The 18,146-nt window shown below is 45.6% G+C and overlaps 1 protein-coding gene across 1 annotated transcript in view; it reads right to left on the minus strand.

Annotated features, from left to right (window-relative positions):
- Nucleotides 1-11,023, minus strand: part of ralgapa2 (Ral GTPase activating protein catalytic subunit alpha 2) — a 98,865-nt gene extending 87,842 nt beyond the window's left edge. The window contains 1 exon segment of the mRNA XM_029258348.1: nt 10,788-11,023. Coding sequence (XP_029114181.1) covers nt 10,788-10,893 — 106 coding nt within the window. The 5' untranslated portion in view covers nt 10,894-11,023.
- Nucleotides 11,024-18,146: the final 7,123 nt, after the last annotated feature.

Below are 18,146 nucleotides of genomic sequence, written 5' to 3' on the forward strand. Positions count from 1 at the left end.
GCGAGAAGCTGCACAAGGTGGACTCTGCTGTTCAGCCCCTCCACTGCACCCTGATTAAGTGACCGGGCACAGTGTCAAGCCCCACACACCAAGCACCCTAAACATCATCGACGGGCAGGGTGCAGTGGGGTGGGGGGGCTACTCACTACGAACATCCAGTATCCACCCACTGCAGCAACAAACATATGCCTTCATGCAGGAAGCCACGTAACCTCTGTTCAGACGTACAAAAACTAGGCAGGACTACAGTGTTTTGTTATCGAAGTTCTGAAACTGAAATCACGTAGAACATAAATGTTAAATACCAATTTAATTTTTGCCATAACATATTACAACTGCTCACTTCACAACAATGGATCCAGCATGACCTGAAAAACTGGTTCTGTCCCAACAAATCACACCATACAGTTAAGTGCAGGACAAACAACCTATTTTTTTCCACATTTTTACCAGAAATATAAGGCAATTTAGAAAATTTGTGTGGCATTTACTTAAAGAGTAAGAAGATGTAAGAACAGTGACATATTATTCTTTAGTTCATGGGGCTAGGGAGATCATACCGTTTACTCTTTAGGTTGCAACATCTGACACTCCCATCCTGAAATCTTTGGGAGTGCTTGATGGCATATGAAAGAATGTCAGACAATTATTGTACTTCAGTGATTTGCTTTTTCCTCCCGTCACTCCCAGTTCAAAAACTAAAAAGTCAGAAGTAAACCTAACAAAGCAAAGCACAGTTGAGAACCTCAGACTCAAAGGTTGGGCTCCTGGAACTACTGTATCTCTCCTGTAAAAGTGATAACTGAGTCTGAAAAGAAAACCCATAAATGTTTCACAGAAAACATGGGTGGTTCAACATTCTAACCTCAAATATCACGGCAGAATTTGTACTTCCTCTTTTTTGGAGTTTTCCGTAGGACAAATTATTTCAAGTCAGAAAGCATAGTAAATAACAAGAACTCATTTGAAGGTCTTTATAACACAGTTAACTTCTTTCCAGTTAAATATTGAATGCTGAAAAAGTTAATTAAGCTCAATAATAAATTCACGCTCTACATGGTCAAGTTGGAGATATATTTAATATATGCATAAGTGTAAAAATCTTGTAGGAAGGTGATCAGGAATAATCTATTCTCTATATACTCGTGCAACAAACATCGGTGCATATAGTGGAAAGAAACAAGAATCACACATCCGCAACTATGTCTCTTTCGCCTAATGTAACGTAACATTGTATTTCTCTGCGATGTACAGTATGTCGCTTTGGAGAAAAGAGTCTGCTAAATGAAAAAATGTAAATGTAAATATCAGCACTTAACCAGCATGTACTCTTAATGTCCTTATTCAGTCCCAAAAACTGACCAAATAATAAAATGAATTATTCCATTATCTCAAATTCATTCCACCTCCATCAAAAGTTCACCCCAAAATCACTCTAAACCGTACATAATATCAAAAGGAAAAACCTATAACAAAGTTAGATTAAAATTTTACATACTTTTAATTTCTGTTCATGAATCAAAAAGAAACTAAATTATTTTTCTTTTGCCTCCATGGAGTATTACTGAATCGCATGTATCAGCAAAATTTTTTTAATTGCATGTGCGGTTGCAGTAATAAACGCTGGGCCTGTGTCTAGAGGACATAGTGTGTGTGGACTTCCTTGAGCAAGGTGAAGGCTGAAAGTGTGGGTACATGGTTCCCACAATGCAGTGCATCGCCACAGTCTCTCTCACGCAGCCACTTGACACGCTGGACAAACGCGGTCTGTTTATCACACTGGACTGAATGTCATGGGCCCAGATCAGATGCTGCAGGCAGCATAAACGACAATCTGGACTGATGCTAAAACTGTTTATAATCCAGACTGACAATAAGAGGTATTAACAATCTCAGACCGGTTACATGAAAAACCAGATACTGGGAGATGAAACATCGGGGTAGTGTTTATTGCAATTAATATTATTTCACTAAAAGGGGTTCCCTAACAACTAACCTTACAAGTATAATGTTAATATTTATAATCTCACATATGATTTGCCAAGAACAGAGTCCACATTCCATGCACTGTGTTCATTTTCAGTGAGCACTCATGCCATCAGGATCTTCCTGATCAGTAACCAATCCCCTGAAGCTCAGGGTGCAAAGCTAGGCTTTACCACACCATGTTTATCAAATTTAGCATATAACCTCCTCTCCTGGAATTCATTCCTCTGTGTCTTTAAACCACTACTATAAAATGGTTGAGGCCTTGTTTCTGAGGAGTCCTTTCCTAAAGAGGGCCTCTCTCTATGTTCAAGATCCTTTTTTACACTTCCATCGTTCCTTTATATAACTGCCTTTGATGCTGCAGAAATAAACAGTTTGAAGCAATGGGTCTTCCCTTCCCTCACGGAGCAAGAGAAATAGCTTCTGCTCTTGTTTCCCAACAATATGTCCCATCAGACCACAGTGGTTTCCAGAGAAGAAAGATGCAAGAATGATTTAGGCATGAACACACTAGAAAAAAGACTACAGGTCCAAAGAGCATTTATGAGTTTCATTTAAATGATTATTGATGGTTCAGTTTGTACCCGTTCAATTTTGCCAATTTGTACAAACAGACCAATAGGGGCACCAAGTGGAGAGGTGGTTAGAGCCATTGCCTTGCAATCAATACACCTGGGTTTCACCTGCATTCACATCATATTTCCGGCTGCTGGACCCTTGAGCATAGTATGGACCCTCAACTGATACAGTAAAAATTGACCAGCTATATAAATAGGTAAACCATCGTAGCTTAGGTGTACAAACCTATCAAATACTTTTCTGCTCATGCGTACTAAAGTAGGAACTCTGTGCTATACACCATCTGGTTTATTCTGCCAAATATCTCAATGTGCATAAAACATGTTAGCAAATTAGAGGGATTGCTCAGGGTTTGGAATGAGTTTCAGGGATATGTTGCAAGATCTCAGGATTTCCCTGCTTTCCAGTAACAGACTCAGCTAAGATTGCAGGTGAGAAGACAGACTCCTAAAAGCAGCCAGACTTCCCTGGTACAGCAAGGACAATTATCTGCATCACCCCTCCCCGCACAGACAGTCGCCAGCGGTCGGAATATCTCCTTTAGGAACTGCAGGCTAGATGGAAACCGATAGCTAGGATGTCACACAATGTACCGCACGTCACCGGCTCGCCATGCCTGACTGCAAAATAGGTCACTACCGATTAACAGATGGGACCTACTTTAACAAGCAAAATGTTGCAAAAAGAAAACACCCATTTACTCTGTTTAATTCTGCCTTCCGATTAAGGAACATCCACCGTCAGCACCGGCAGTTATGCGCCACGTTTGGTTTTTGGCTTGCTGTTTGGAATGGCAATTGCTTTGAGATTGTGGCAGACGGGTCTTATTCTGACATATTCCTATCATTCTATTACCACTGACAAAGGAAAGACCAACCCTCCCACTCCACACTTGCATTGTGGGTAGGGGAGTCGTCATCTGTTGCCAAAAGTGGGGGCTGGTGGATCTGTCTTCCATAGCTGACGACAACTGCAGGAGCTCTCCGTTGTACCATAAGAACAGAGGAGTAGATGGGCAAAAACCCACGTTGCCAAGTGTAAGGTGATCAGGACAGAGAGCAAGTCCCATTTCAGATGTGAACAATACAAATGCTCAGTTTTATGTATGTTTCTGCCATTTTTAATAAGTCTCTTGGATACTATGAACAGTAACGACAGCTAAGACAGACTGACTCCATTAAACAGGGATGCATGGTCAAAAGAGTGAGCTAAATGACCACGGCACACCAATGATCCAGTTTATCGAGAAGACAGCTTGAGAAGCTGAATTTGGAAATAAATAAAATGCGTTTTTTTTTTTTTTTTTTTTTTTTAAACTTGGTCCGAGGTCAACAGGTCTGAAACAAAAAGGCAAGGTGCACATCCATTAAACACCATTTGCATTATTTTAGAATAAACATGTCCTAAAAGTAAGTTGCCTGTAGGCCCTGATGGTTCCTGGCCAAACTCTGGATTACACACAAGCTTTGAGCCTTACGTTCTCTGCCCAGATGTGCTCTGCTGTGATGTTTGGCTCTGTTCCTTTGCCTGGACTGTGAAAGCAGATGAAACTGTACTACAGCGTGGCTCAATACTGTTTTCTGTGCAAAACACAAAAGGAAAGAATATATTTCTTCTCTCATTACATCAACACAGAAGAAACTGAGTAGCTAAAGAGGCAGAATAATGTACAGTACAAAATACACAAAGGAAGGGTTGTAGTGGTCAACATGACCTACAGCCTGCACATTCATCTGATACAGATCATTTGCATGTCTGTCACAGACATTACTTCACAAAGTTCCCCTTTGCTGGAATCCTTAGCACATACAGTGCATCTTCTGCAACTGCTAAACAACTGTTATTCTCTTCTAAGTGAAAGAGTACAAAATGGGACTTCATCACAGGCTAATCGAGATGCCACAATGGCTTTGTGCGACATCTGATAAATGTTGAAGCGCTTTCCTCGCTGGACACTGCGGTACACGGTCTAACGGTGGCGTCTTCATACCTCGCATACCTCAACTTCAGTGTGAAACCTTCAGTTTTCCGTTTCTGCTGGTAAAACAGAGCACTGGTGAAACGGCAAAGAGAACTGCTGGGTGCACTCAGGACCAGCAGAGAGGGTCTGAAAAGCACCAACCTGCAACGCAGGAGTCCTAAATGCCAGGTGACGATACAAGCGGACACACACACACACACATACACACACACAAAAAGGCTAATGGTTTTCAAATGTTACCCAACCTGTATACCTCTAGTACATGTCCCAGTCACTAACAATGGCTGTGATGTTATCGCCACCAGTACGCAGTGTGTAATGCTACTGAACGTCAGCATTTCGGAATGCTATGCATTCCAGAAACCAGCAACAGTGTCCCATGGTGCTATGATTTATTATTCCTCAGGGACATAAGTACGTGTTGCTTTCAAATAAATAAACAAAATATACTCATATATTTAAGATTGTGAAAAAGAAACACCAAGCAGAAGATGTCTCAATTAGTGCTAATATATTGGCGTCCAACATAAGGCACCCCATCCAAGTCTGTCTACACATACAGACGAGCTACCAATCATAACAACAATCAACAGATGCTCAGACATTTCCGTTTGAAAGCAGCTGAAGACAGGCTGAGGTTTAAACAATAAACATTTTTAGCTAATTAAATAGCAGTTTGTCAAGATAAACCAGCATAATCAGTAGTGCTCTGAAGGCAAAAGCAATAATTACAGTGTGAAATACAGTTGATCAATGGAACACAAAGCAATGCAGAAGTGTGGAAGGCAATTTGGTGATCTCTGCGGGAGAAATCAAGTTTAAAGAGTAGTTAAGGACTCGTGTCATAGAATTTTTTCTTTGCAATCACCACATATATGAAAATAAAGATGTTTAAGGTTAATTGCTACAATCAAAATGGAAGACTGAAGATACCAGAACCCTCTTTCTTAGGCTGTTTTTGTAAAGTTAGTAATTAACCTAAAAAATAAAAAAGCCAAAATAGGAAAAAAAATAATGGTGGCAACGAGAGTACACGTGTACATACACAGAATGAAGGGACAAATGCAGGGACTAACGACAGAACGACGCAGTCTGCGATCACTTTACAGCCAGGGCCTTGTACAAATCGAGGTGAGGACAATAACCTCCGGCTCTGGTTAAAGGCACAGCAACAAACTACAAATAAATCTGACTACATGGACAAAATGAGTTTGAGGTACAGCTACATGTTTGGCACGTTTGGCTGCATGGTGGCACAGTGAGTAGCGCTGCTGTCTCACAGCGCCTGGGCGGTGCGAGAGGACGTGGGTTCGATCCCCACTCAGTCTGTGTGGAGTTTGCATGTTCCCCCGTGTATCCGTGGGTTTCCTCCGGGTGCTCCGGTTTCCTCCCACACTCCAAAGACACGCTGTTCAGGTTCCCCCATAGTGTCCCCTACATAGTGTCCAATGTAAGTTGCTTTGGAGAAAAGTGTCTGCTAAGTGAATAAATGTAAACATTTGTTACTCCCCTGTCCTTCAAAACTTAGTCTGCACTTATAAGTCACACTTTCCCAAAGACCTTTGACCTAGGCACATGTTCAAGCTTCTCTAAGAAAACACACTCGGTTTACATTTTTTTTATTTACATTAACAACATTTATTTACATTATTTATTCTACACACAAGGAGAATATGCAAACTCCACACAGACTGAGCAGGGATCGAACCCACGTCCTCTCCCACCACTCAGGTGCTATGAGACAGCAACGCTACTCACTGTGCCACCCAGTTATGAATACAACACAAGCGCTGTTTTATTTTTCCATTGTTAATGACCTCGATAAGAAACCATTTATTTCTGTTGTTTCTGGGCAATTATTTTTGATGAATTCATCTTAACAGAACAAATAATGTTTTATCACTGTGCTCTCTTTTGTTCTGGTGCACTTCACTAGCCTCCACCCCCAACTGCTGACATGGGAAACGGTGAAAACCCCGGAATTTTTACTGCTGCCTGCCACGATGAAATTAAAACAGTACTTCTTTTACTCCTAATGTCAGAGCCACTGAGATCCTAGCAACAAAGAAATAACTCTGCTGTGCATTTAGTTCTCTTTCATTTAAAAATAATTTAATACAAGCGACCTTTACAGTGATTTGCAAACCTACACAATATAATCTAATTTAAATAATATGTCAAAGATGGAAGACATCACATATCCTTCTGAGACAACAGAAATGGAGCCATCACAGGGCACAACTGCACTGAACTTACTTGGAGGTGCACAAAGAAAAATCTGGCCTTAAGTGAAAGATACCTTCAAAATAAAGCACATCATTTCATGCATGGTCAAGAATATTGAGGAAATAACATCAACAAAAGATAATGCAGTCCTAGGGTTTAGTTTCAATAGCCCACTCATCTTTTTGTGATTTTTTTTTTTTTTTGTCTTGTCACCAAGCATTTAGGCACTCTATCTGAATTTCGTAAGTTTTTAAAAAAAAAAAAATTAAAAATTCTGGTTCACTGGTAAAATGTCTGCTTTACACTCTCGGATTTGATGCATACTTAAGATGTTTTGTGAAAACATGACACAACGTGAGCACACAGAACTGACCTGGACTGAATACCAACCACGCAGACCTGCTACCATGGCACGATTAGCTGGTCCACTGCACATGTCCACAATCAATAACCTCTTCCAAAGAGGAAAAATACGATAATGTAAAGCAGCCATGAAAACCAGAGACGAGTGCAGTGTACGCCACATTAAAAAAACCTTCGCCCAAGCACACCGAATTTCACAGAAAATTTTCCTACATGAATAAGACAGCTTTTTGCTTGGAGCAAGAATATGTATTCAAGTAAACTCAAGGGGCAACAAGCTGCTAAAGTTAAACTACATCAAATTTTAAACAATGAGACATCTAATATAATTCCAGCTTGGCTCAGCCTTATAAAGAAAGCCTTCAAGTTGCGAAAGTCTTACCGCTTCCATCTTTTCATGAGTATATATGGTAATACACTGCTGATGCAATATTCTACTGCAATACTGCTCCACCAGAACAGATCTCAGTTGCAGGCTAGCTGACTGAAGGAAAGCAAAAGATGTCAGCATGGCCTCCACATCACTCAAGCTGAGCTCCTGTCCCTGCAGGAAGCAGCCAGCGGGAGGAAATTCTCCTTTTGACACACACTGTGCCACTTTCCCTAATGAGAGGATCTAGAGAAAACCACTGAAGACATACCAGCGTGAGCTATGGGGGCAGCAGGTACTATAGTGGTTAAAGTGGCCACGTTTGGGCTTGCAGGTTGCAGGCTTGAATCCCACCTCCTGCTCTAGAACCTCTGAGCAAGGTACTTGCTCTAAATTTCTCCACTAAGAATTACCGAGGTGTATAAATGGGTAAATAAGTATAGGTAGCGTGACAATGGTTTTTTTTTTTTTTTTTTACAGAAGAGAATCAGCTAAATGAATAAATACAAATCTACACAAGATGTAAACATACTGGAAACCCTCACATAATGTGAAGAGTAATTTTACAGGTCATGACCTTAATTTTTACTGAATTTGAACATGATGCACACAAAATGAACCACTTGAGAGTTATTTGTGCCCCTCTGTCAGCAGTATGACTACACCCCAAAGCCCAAATGCACAAACACACACAAATTTTCTCGCTGCCAAGTTTTTCAACTCAGTGCTGATCCATGAAAAAGCACTCTGCTGTGACGCCTCTGGTTGAACAGGGACTGCGGCGCTCCACCAAGGCCGCCAGCGCTTAGCGGCACGTCCTGCGGAGGGCTTAATGGACCAACGTGGCCTCGGGTGACATTTTCACACTTGCTCTGTCATCCCGGGCCAAGCGGCTGGGAATGAGGCCCAGGAGTGCCTCAGCAGGACAGGGCTGGCCAAGACACTACGAGAACCACAGACACAGATAAGATGTGGTATGGCTGAACCCAAAACCTCCACAAACACTAAATAGAACCCTAGGCACACAGACACCTGGTGTCACCCCAGGCTTGCAACTCCTCTGCATCATGTCTTCAAGCTGCTTTAAAGGGGAAACCTCATCATGCGTTTAAATGCATTAAATCCTGTTTTTTGGCCAAATATATGGAATTTGTGTTAGCAGGAGGCTGACACAGCAGCTCAATTAGAAGGGTGACATGAGATGATGACAAAATTTTCTTTAAATTAATGTATTCTTACAAGAAAGAATTAGCAAAACACAATGCTTCATGCAGTAGAAAATGGGGGGAAAACCTTTAAACAAAACAAGTCAGATCTCAAGGCAGAAAAGAAGACAAAAACAAGAACCTGTAAGAATTTCATTTCCTATCAACACATAAAAATCAAACCATCTCACTATTACATTAATGCCAACATTAATTCAGCCACTGTGTGGGTGGAAAAAAGCAGATGAACAGCTGCAGCATCTTCAGGAAAAAGAAAGTTAAACATCACCACCAAGGTTTTATTGTGTCACTGTTTCTTGTTTCTTAACAGCAAACATACTATTAACCCCCTTCTTCCATCCACAGGAGAAAACCCACAAAGTAGTAAACAAAGCCACAAATGCTAGTTGTCGCCTCTTCACAGCGTGTATCAAAACAGTTTTTCTCCCTTTTTTAACTCGAGCAACATTGCCCACTCCATCCATTTTAAAACAGAAACGTGAGCATAAAGCACGCAAGTTTTCCCACGCGCCAAAACAAAAAGCGTGTGTCGTCTTCACACTAACGGCCACGTCAGCGCTGCCTAATATAACGAAGGACTGGGAACTGAACTATTGGAACTTAAACAATATCAATAATATTGTAGCGTCCCCCTACAGAGCTACTAGAGACAGACTCAGGTGTCAGGGTCACAAGAGCATGCTCTTTATTGACATCATAAATATCATCTCAATAACACTTTTAACAAATAGACTCCTTCATACTGTCTGGAGTGTAAGAACCCTGGAGAGTTCTTCCAGGTCACTCTAAGCCCTCCTTCCCCGCACAATGGTTGGGGGGGTCACCCCTTGAACTCCCCACAATCCCCCCCGTGCCAAACTACGCATAATCAACACAACACCCAATCAGAACAGAACAACACCAAGTACAGAAACAGACACCAGTACCAAGTATTGACACTGATTCTATAATACAACCAGTGTGCATTATTATATTTCTACGGAACCGTTACTATATAATAATGCCCACTGGTTGTATTCTGTACCACATCACAACACACCAGGTCTCTGCCTCTCTGAGTGTCTCTGAGGATGCGGCCCGCTGTATTTACATTGGCCAAGACTGTCCTGGGCTTCAGCAATCTTGGGAGAGGCGTTTTAGACAAACTGAGATAGCTGTATTTTTTACCTGTCGAAGCCAGGCAAATGCTTCACTGCTTCAGAAAACCAGCAGAGCAGAGGCAAGTTAGCCTTTTTACTTGCTCCAGATGAGCACAGTAGATGATGGGTCACGTGTTCGCCGTTGGCTCACAGCCAGGACGGCGCTGCACACCAAAAAGCACCTGTGTGTTTTCTACCCGTGAAGCCCAAGACAGCAGCGGGTCACATCATCAAGTAGCACCTTATTTACCTGCAAGCGTAAGCCCTGACAGCGATTCACATACCGAAGCACCTGCTGCTGCTGTGTTTCCTACTCGCTAAGCTCAGGATAACGGCCGGGTCACAATAATAACAAGCGAAGCGGCTGCTGCATTAAACACAGGAGCTCGGCGATGCGCGCGCGCACATGATGATGATAATCGACAGCAGCGCATCCGTTCGTTAGCGGCGCTCGGCGGCTCCATGATCGGCCCCGCTGCTGTGCTGTGCGGCCCGCCATGCCCGCAAATGCCGCTCTCTTTCACCCAAACCGAGCCGCACACTCTGTCCGCAGGGCCGTAAGTGACGGAATTAACAGACAAGTCTTCAGCTGCCGGTGACATCATGATTAAATTAACACATCTGCACCTCTCACTCACTGAGGCTCGGCGATGTAGCCGCGCCAGACCTCGCGCCGCGGTGATGTGCACTTCACTTCTCCTGCAAGACCACATAATGATAATTTAAATTAACAACGCCGGCAATACCAGTAACATCTGCCAGGAGAGCGGTGCGTCGGGGGTCCTCGGGCTCGTCAGGCCGCCTCACGGCGCCTCCTCTCCGGCTCCAGACCCGCCGCGCCGCTGGCTGGCAGCTGCCTGCCTGGTTGGATCTGCTCTGACTGCTGGTGCTGCTGGTCGTCGCCACTCACTCACCTATGAGCGCGCGCAGGTGCTTCAGCCGGGTCAACACGTCCTTCTTCGGGTCCAGAACTTTCTGTGTAGATTTCTTGACGTCCCCATGGCCCCTTCGGGAAAACATTCCGCTGTAGAAGGCTATCGTGAAGGCTGCGTCTTCGCCGTCTTTACCATGTAGTCCTCCTCGGTGCCACTTTTCCTCGCTTTTTTGTCCGCGAGCACCCTGTGTCTGCCTGCTCGCGCCCGCTGGCTCCTCCCCCTCCTCCTTCTTCCCTCCCTCCTTCCTGCCTTCTCGGGCGCGCGTGTAAACACGGAAGCGGGCCCGCGGTGGTTCGTGCGGCGGCGCGTCGCCAGCGTGCCCTACGTGCTGACGCTGCGCACCTCGCGGAGGTGCGTCCGGAGATCAGTCCGCGCGCGATCTTCGCCGCGATCGTCCTCGTGTCGCGCGCATGTGCAGTGGGACAAACAAAAGGCAGTTTTTTTTTTCCCCCCCCCACCCGACGTGTAAAATGTGAAGGATGAACAAAAGATGCTCTCGCTCTCAGGCCTCTTATCGTGGAGAACGCTGACTGTTATTTATTTGACCATTATTATTGCATGTCCTTCTGGCAGCAGCACGCGGAAAACTCGCGAGGACGTCTTGATCCCCACGATTCCTCGTGGCTGTAATGGAAATACAATATAATTTCATCGATCTGTACAGGCGCGCAGTATATTCAATTCAGTCTATTCACACCGTACCGCGAGACAATGGATGGTACTGCTGAAAGTGGGCACGAGGAGAAATTTATATTTATCACAGAAATATGATTTGGCGGTGTTCCTAGCAGTGGAACTGTTATAAACCTTATAAATATTCACTGAATAGAGTTGTATTTTATATAATACACACTATTTACACTTGTACTGTAGGCCGTATACATCACGTGTGTAAATGTATTTACTGTGTTCCCCAACACAGCATATAGATGCGAGGTGCGGACAGCAGGTGGCGTAGTGGTTCCAACTGCGGGCTTCGGACACAAGCCGCAGGTTTGAGTTCAACCCCCTGCTGCAGTACGCATCAAAACGGTGCTTTACCCTGAACTGCTCGAGCAAAACCGGGTAAATCGGCGTGACGCTCTAAGTTTCTTCACAGACGAGTGTCGGATTTATAAGGAAATAAAAATTCATATACACTATATGAATCGTGTACATTCTATATGTCGCATATAAATGTTCATTCGATTTATACATCCACCTTGATTCATGATCAGACCATTTTCTCCAAAGCGATTTACCGTGTTAATGTACCTGCAATTATTTTACCCATTTATACAGCTGGGTAATTAATTTTACTGGCGCCGTACCTTGCCCAAGGGTACTACGGCTGGGGGTGGGAATCGAACCTGCAACCTTTAACTGTCATTTAACTGTCATGCAGAAGAGTCCTCAATAACAAAGAGCTTTCGACAGATACATAATTTGCGCTGTACACAAATTTATCCTATATACTTCATATGTTTACCCTGTATACACACGTTTGTATGGGCAACAGTTAGTGGCACCGTGCACTTGAACAACCTGGGTTTGAATCCCACTTCCTCCTCTTGATCAAGGTACTCGCCTAAGTGGTACAGTAAAAATTACCCAGATGTATAAATGAATGAATAATTGTAAGTAGCGTCATGTACAAACGTCGGATTGTAAGTTGCTTCGGTGTAAAACATGGGCTAAATTAGTAAACGAACAGTGATCTGAAAATCCTCGACGATCGGTTTTATTGTATTTTTAATATTAGGACGTAGCTGACCCTCATCCCAACCTCATCAACGGCGGATAAATCTTCCCTCGCGTGACAAAAAAACACGTCATGCTGTCATTTTTTATTCAGCCAAAAGTAAGCCACGAAGCGCAAGTGTGACAAAGTCAGAGGTTGCATGTCGGTGCAGAAGGTCGTCAAGAGCCAACTGCTGCCGGTCGACTGCAAATGAGCAGCTGATCCTCCGGAAGTGTTTCCACACTCTGAGTACATCGGCGGAAAAGTGCGCGGGTTTCTACTGAAAGAAGAAGAAAAAAAGGTGCGGCAAAGCGAGTAGCGCTGCTGTCCTACAGCTCCTGGGTGGTGCGAGAGAACGTGGGTTCGATCCCCGCTCAGTCTGTGTGGAGTTTGCATGTTCTCCCTGTGTCTGCGTGGGTTTCCTCCGGGTGCTCTGGTTTCCTCCCACACTCCAAAGACATGCTGTTCAGGTTCACCCATAGTGTGTGAATCAGAGAGAGAGAGTGTGTTCCACCGATATATGGACGAGTGACCCAGTGTAAGTAGTGTATCTAGCAGTGGAAGTCTTAGGGTGCTCTGGTTTCCTCCCACAGTCCAAAGACACGCTGTTCAGGTTCACCCATAGTGTGTGAATCAGAGAGAGAGTGTGTTCCACCGATATATGGACGAGTGACCCAGTGTAAGTAGTGTATCTAGCAGTGGAAGTCTTAGGGTGCTCTGGTTTCCTCCCACAGTCCAAAGACACGCTGTTCAGGTTCACCCATAGTGTGTGAATCAGAGAGAGAGTGTGTTCCACCGATATATGGACGAGTGACCCAGTGTAAGTAGTGTATCTAGCAGTGTAAGTCACCACGGTGAATAAGGTGTGTGGGACGATAGCACTGCGCAGAGTTTGTTGGAAGTCGCTTTGGGGAAAAGTGTCTGCTAAATAAATAAATGTAGGTGTGTGATGATCTCAGAGAAGCAGCTGTTGCAGCTCGTGAGTTGGGGGGGTGTTTAAAGCCATTTTCAAACAAGCACAGTGTAAAAAAAGGCGATTCAAGGTGAAATGGGGTGCTGGATAGTTCCAAGACAGGGGGAAGGGAGAAAGGAACTGCGGTACGAGCCCTGAGAGAATAAGGGCCACGCGTGTAGTGGTGTCGAAAACAGGAGGAGGGAGGTTTTGCTATGGCCGAGTCAAGGTTCAGAGCTCAACACCTTTGAGACGATGTGTCGGGACGTTGAGAGAGCTGCGCATGAAGGAACGTCCTCAGAGATCTGTGAGAAAGGAGGAGCGAAGAGAGGTGGGAAGTCCTCTTGTCGGGGGGGCAAGACACTGAGAAAATCATGGAAGATAGTGAAGAATCTCAGCGGCACAGAGTAGTGCCAGTGCCCCACCACTGGACTGGATGTAGGTTCGAATCCCTTTTCTGACTGTGTGGAGGATACCTGTAAGCCTAAACGTTCAGCAACGGGACCCTGCACCACACAAGCAGTTAGTGACTGATGAATGGGTGGAAACTCGTGTTGGTGTCCTACGTCTTGTTTTAATGTTTATGCGCCACAGCCTCGTCCAAAGTCAACGCATCTAGCGGAAATATGAGGACAGGAAGACAGGCCCACGCTGCAATGAGCAGAGACCTCCATGATGATCTCTCTGCGGGCAAAATGACCGATTGCGGTAATAAGACCTGGGCTCGTTGGAGAAATCTCTTGCGGCTCTTGGATCACGGTGGATGAGCGTGTCCTGCCATCCGGGGCGTCCCCCGCCTTGCGTCCTGCGTTTCTGAGATGGGCTCTGGACCCGCACGACCCTGAATTGGACATGAATTTGATGAAAATGGGAAGAATATCACGTGGGAAGGAGCTGAGAGGGCGGGGCTTGGTCTTAAGGGTCTTAAGAGGCGGTGTTTGACTTGTAAGACTGGATGTGGAAGGTGGTCCACACCGCCGGGGTGTCCATTTCAGCCCGGTGTCCACGCGCAGGTCAATGCATCAACAGGTGCTTGCGGTCCTCTTCAGTGTGACACGCTGGTTGTGCGTCGCCTAGCAGCCGACTGGCTCGCACCCGGAGCGGGGTACATGCCTAACCCCTGGTCCCCCCCCACCCCAGTTCACTGATGGATTTAGAGGACAGCAGGACTGTCAGGTGCCGTTTCTCCACGTTCTACTTGTGCCGCAACGTACGTCCATCCAGGTCACCGAACTCACGGAAGCGACCTGCTTGTTCCTCTACACCGCGGCGTCACTGTCCTCCTGTGTTGGGTGAAGGTGGACCTCAAGTCCGCCACCTAGTGTTCGTATTTGGAACAAGAGTGCATTGAAAGCGGATTTTTTTTTCCCTCCGATACTGCAGAAACATTGATTCAGTTTGCAGTTTTCATACCTCAAAATGCATTTAAAAGCTCTGCGTTTCAGGTGTGCTCGTGTTTCCACACATTTCACCCGGAAGAAGGGATTTATTCTGGGGCGCCAAGGTACCGCGCGTTAGAGCTGCAGCCTTACAATCGCAACACCCGCTAAAAGAAATGGGTTTGAATTCCACCTCCTGACTTAGTAACCTACATCAAGGTATTTACCCTGCTGTTTAAGAGGCTCAGCCACCGCAGGACCTGTTTGGTGCACAGACATCCACTCGTACGTTACGTTGAAGAAAGGTGCCGGATGCAAAAATCGGAGCGATCCGCTTTGCGCCTCAAGCAGTTTCCGCAGCTACTATTAGGGCACCGCAGCTCGTGCACAGACCGCTGGTGGCTGCAGCCGGCCGTTCTTGAAGATGGACGTGGTAGCGGAAGGAAGGGGACCGCAGCACGCGGCGCTCTTGGAGCACTTGCCCCTCAGTCTCCCACGGGGACGCGGATGGAAAAGTTCCACGTGACGAACGACAGGCGAGCGGACGCCGCCCGCCCGGGATTCGGGGCCGTGACGACCGCTACGCCGGGAGCGAACCGTTAGTCCGGCGCCACGTTGCGTCCGGCCGCTCGGCCCAGCACGGCGCCAAAGAGGCCCGGCGAACAAGCTCCGGCGAGAAGCGCTCCGGGAGGAGCGCCCGACGGCGCGCCTTTATTCCGAGTGGAGCGCTCTCCCCGCGCCGCTGCCCGCTTCATCTGCTCGCCGGAAGCTTTTACCGGAGTCCAATTTGACGGCAGACAGGCCTCCCGCTGTTTAAGTGAACCAGGGGTTAGGCTCCATTAAGAGGAGTTCAGCTTCCTGTTGATTTTAATTGATTTTTTAGATAATTAGCATGCAGACAAATTAACTTGAGAGAGAAAAAAAAAAAAGTGAGGGAAATGAATTTCGGCAGCCGAACAAGAAGCGTTAATGTTCCGACGCAAAGTTACTGTTGGAAGAAATGAGACGGATTAATTAAGTTAAACCTTATGAACTGGAAATGAGTTGTGTCTTTTTTGTTATTGTTGACCCGCTTTGCACTTCCTTGCGACACGTTTTAGGATCCATGAAGCCACTGATTGTTTTACATAATAATGTTTTGCTGTTAAAGCAGATGGTTTTTTTTTTTTTTTCTTCAAATGACAAGCCGTGATGGGGAACAATGTTTGTCGAAATTATTAAGAAATATAATTATTCTAATGAAAACAGCAATAATTCATAACTTCATTGCAACATGTGACCATGTTCTGCACATTTAGTGACTCCACCCTACACAAGCAGCCACTTAGTATACTTTTGTATTTATCTCATACTGTTTTCCAAAGCAACTTAGAATATTAAGCTATCTACAATTATTTACCCATTTATACAGCTGGGTAATTTTACTGGAGCGATTTAGGGTAAGTACCTTACTCAAGGGTACTACAGCTAGAGGTAGGATTCAAACCTGAAACTTCTGGATCTAAAGACAGCAGTTCTAACCACTACTCTACCAGCCATCCCTGCTTTTCACTTCCTTCCTTCAAAGTGCTGTTTTCTCCAAGGTCCTGCTGACCGCTGGGGCCCTGATTTCTCCAGAACAGTCGCACGTGTAATACGTGGTAAAAAGAAGCATGTTCCAAGAACAACCTTCCTGCAACCGCTCGACCTATCACCTTTCTGACACCAATACGATCCAAACATGATCTCATCTGGGTGATTTCTTACACTGTCTGCAAATGTGTCACAAGTAGTGGGTGAGTTGTGTGAACAAGGACATTAGTGCAGAGCAGGAGAAGCTGTCATGGGACACTTGCAGGGCATCATGGGTTTACTGCTAATTTGTGTAAACCTCCTGTGAGAGGCTGGCTGAAACCGCTTGTCCCAAACGGGATCGCGGCGAGCCGGTGCCTAACCCAGCAACACAGGGTGCAAGGCTGGAGGGGAAGGGGACACACCCAGGACCGGATGCCGGTCCGTCACAAGGTGCCCCAAGCGGGACTCGAACCCCACACCCACCAGAGAGCAGGACCAAATCTGATGCGCCACCGCACCCCCTCATCCTGTCAGAAACAACGTACACAGTTACAGTTAGGAGAAAAAATTCCATCCATTCTCAATAACCACTCGTCTAGGGCAGGGTCACAGTGGTCTGGAACCTATCCTGGAGGTAGCGTGTACAAGACGAGGCCCACGTTGAACAAAGCACCAGTCCCTCGCCTCGCAGTGTACGGACACACACCATGGGCAATTTGGACTCGCCAGTTTGCCGGAAACAAGTTTTTGGACTGTGGGAGGAAACCAGAGCAGGTGGAGGAAGCCCACAGAAACACAAGGAAAACGTGCTCACGTCACACAGACTAGGCTGAATTTGAAACCACAGTCCAGGAGCTATGAGGCCACCGCACCACCCCAGGAACAGTCTCAGTTTTGTTAAAGACACACATACTTACGTTGTTATTCACACCTTTTCATCCACACCCGATGATCCGGCGGGCTGTGCGAGAGGACCAGGGAGCTTCGGCCTCCTGCGGTAGCGTACCTGCAGTTTTTCTCATTTCCTCTTTGCGTTCTGCGGACAGACGGGAAGCTGGCCAGCCATGGTTTCACCAATCTTTGAATCTACTCACACAGCCTGTTTAACTCGCATATAAACTAAATCAGCAGGATTTTTTTCATCCTTATTAATTAGTCTTTGCAGTTGCTGTGCCCTCAGTTTGTTGATGAATTTACACAAACGTGCTCTGCCAACAGGTGGCGACATTTCCCACATTTTATAAGCGTCATCACCGCTACAAACGTGAATACTGGTGAATAATTGTGAATGTAGAGTAAAAAATGTAGGACATGTATTCTGAATGCAGGGAAAAAAAGCAATGGCAAGTCACAGGGTCTTTGAAAAGAGGGGAGCAGCATGGGCAATCTGTGCCACTTGGTTTTTGCAAAAGAGAATAATTGCGCGCGCATCCCGAAGTCCGTTTGGGACCGAGGAAGTGTTGCACTGTGGCACGCGGTAAAAGTTTTGCAAAAGAAAAAAATAGTTCAACAAAGATGTGAAGGTAAACGCTTTGTTAAGACTTCTGAAAATGTTCTGCTTTGCCGTACTGAAGCAACAAGACACAGACCGCGAACCGGGAAGGTCTGCAGAGGAATGAAAGCGATGCGGGCGAGACGGGAGCAGGCCACGGACACCCCGTAACCTTGCTTTGCCCACATGTTCGCAGACACGCCGGTGTGGGAGAGCCAGGCGGCTCACGACAGGCTTTCAT

This window comes from Scleropages formosus, chromosome 15 (genome assembly GCF_900964775.1).
Source record: "Scleropages formosus chromosome 15, fSclFor1.1, whole genome shotgun sequence".
In the NCBI taxonomy this organism is placed as follows: domain Eukaryota; kingdom Metazoa; phylum Chordata; class Actinopteri; order Osteoglossiformes; family Osteoglossidae; genus Scleropages; species Scleropages formosus.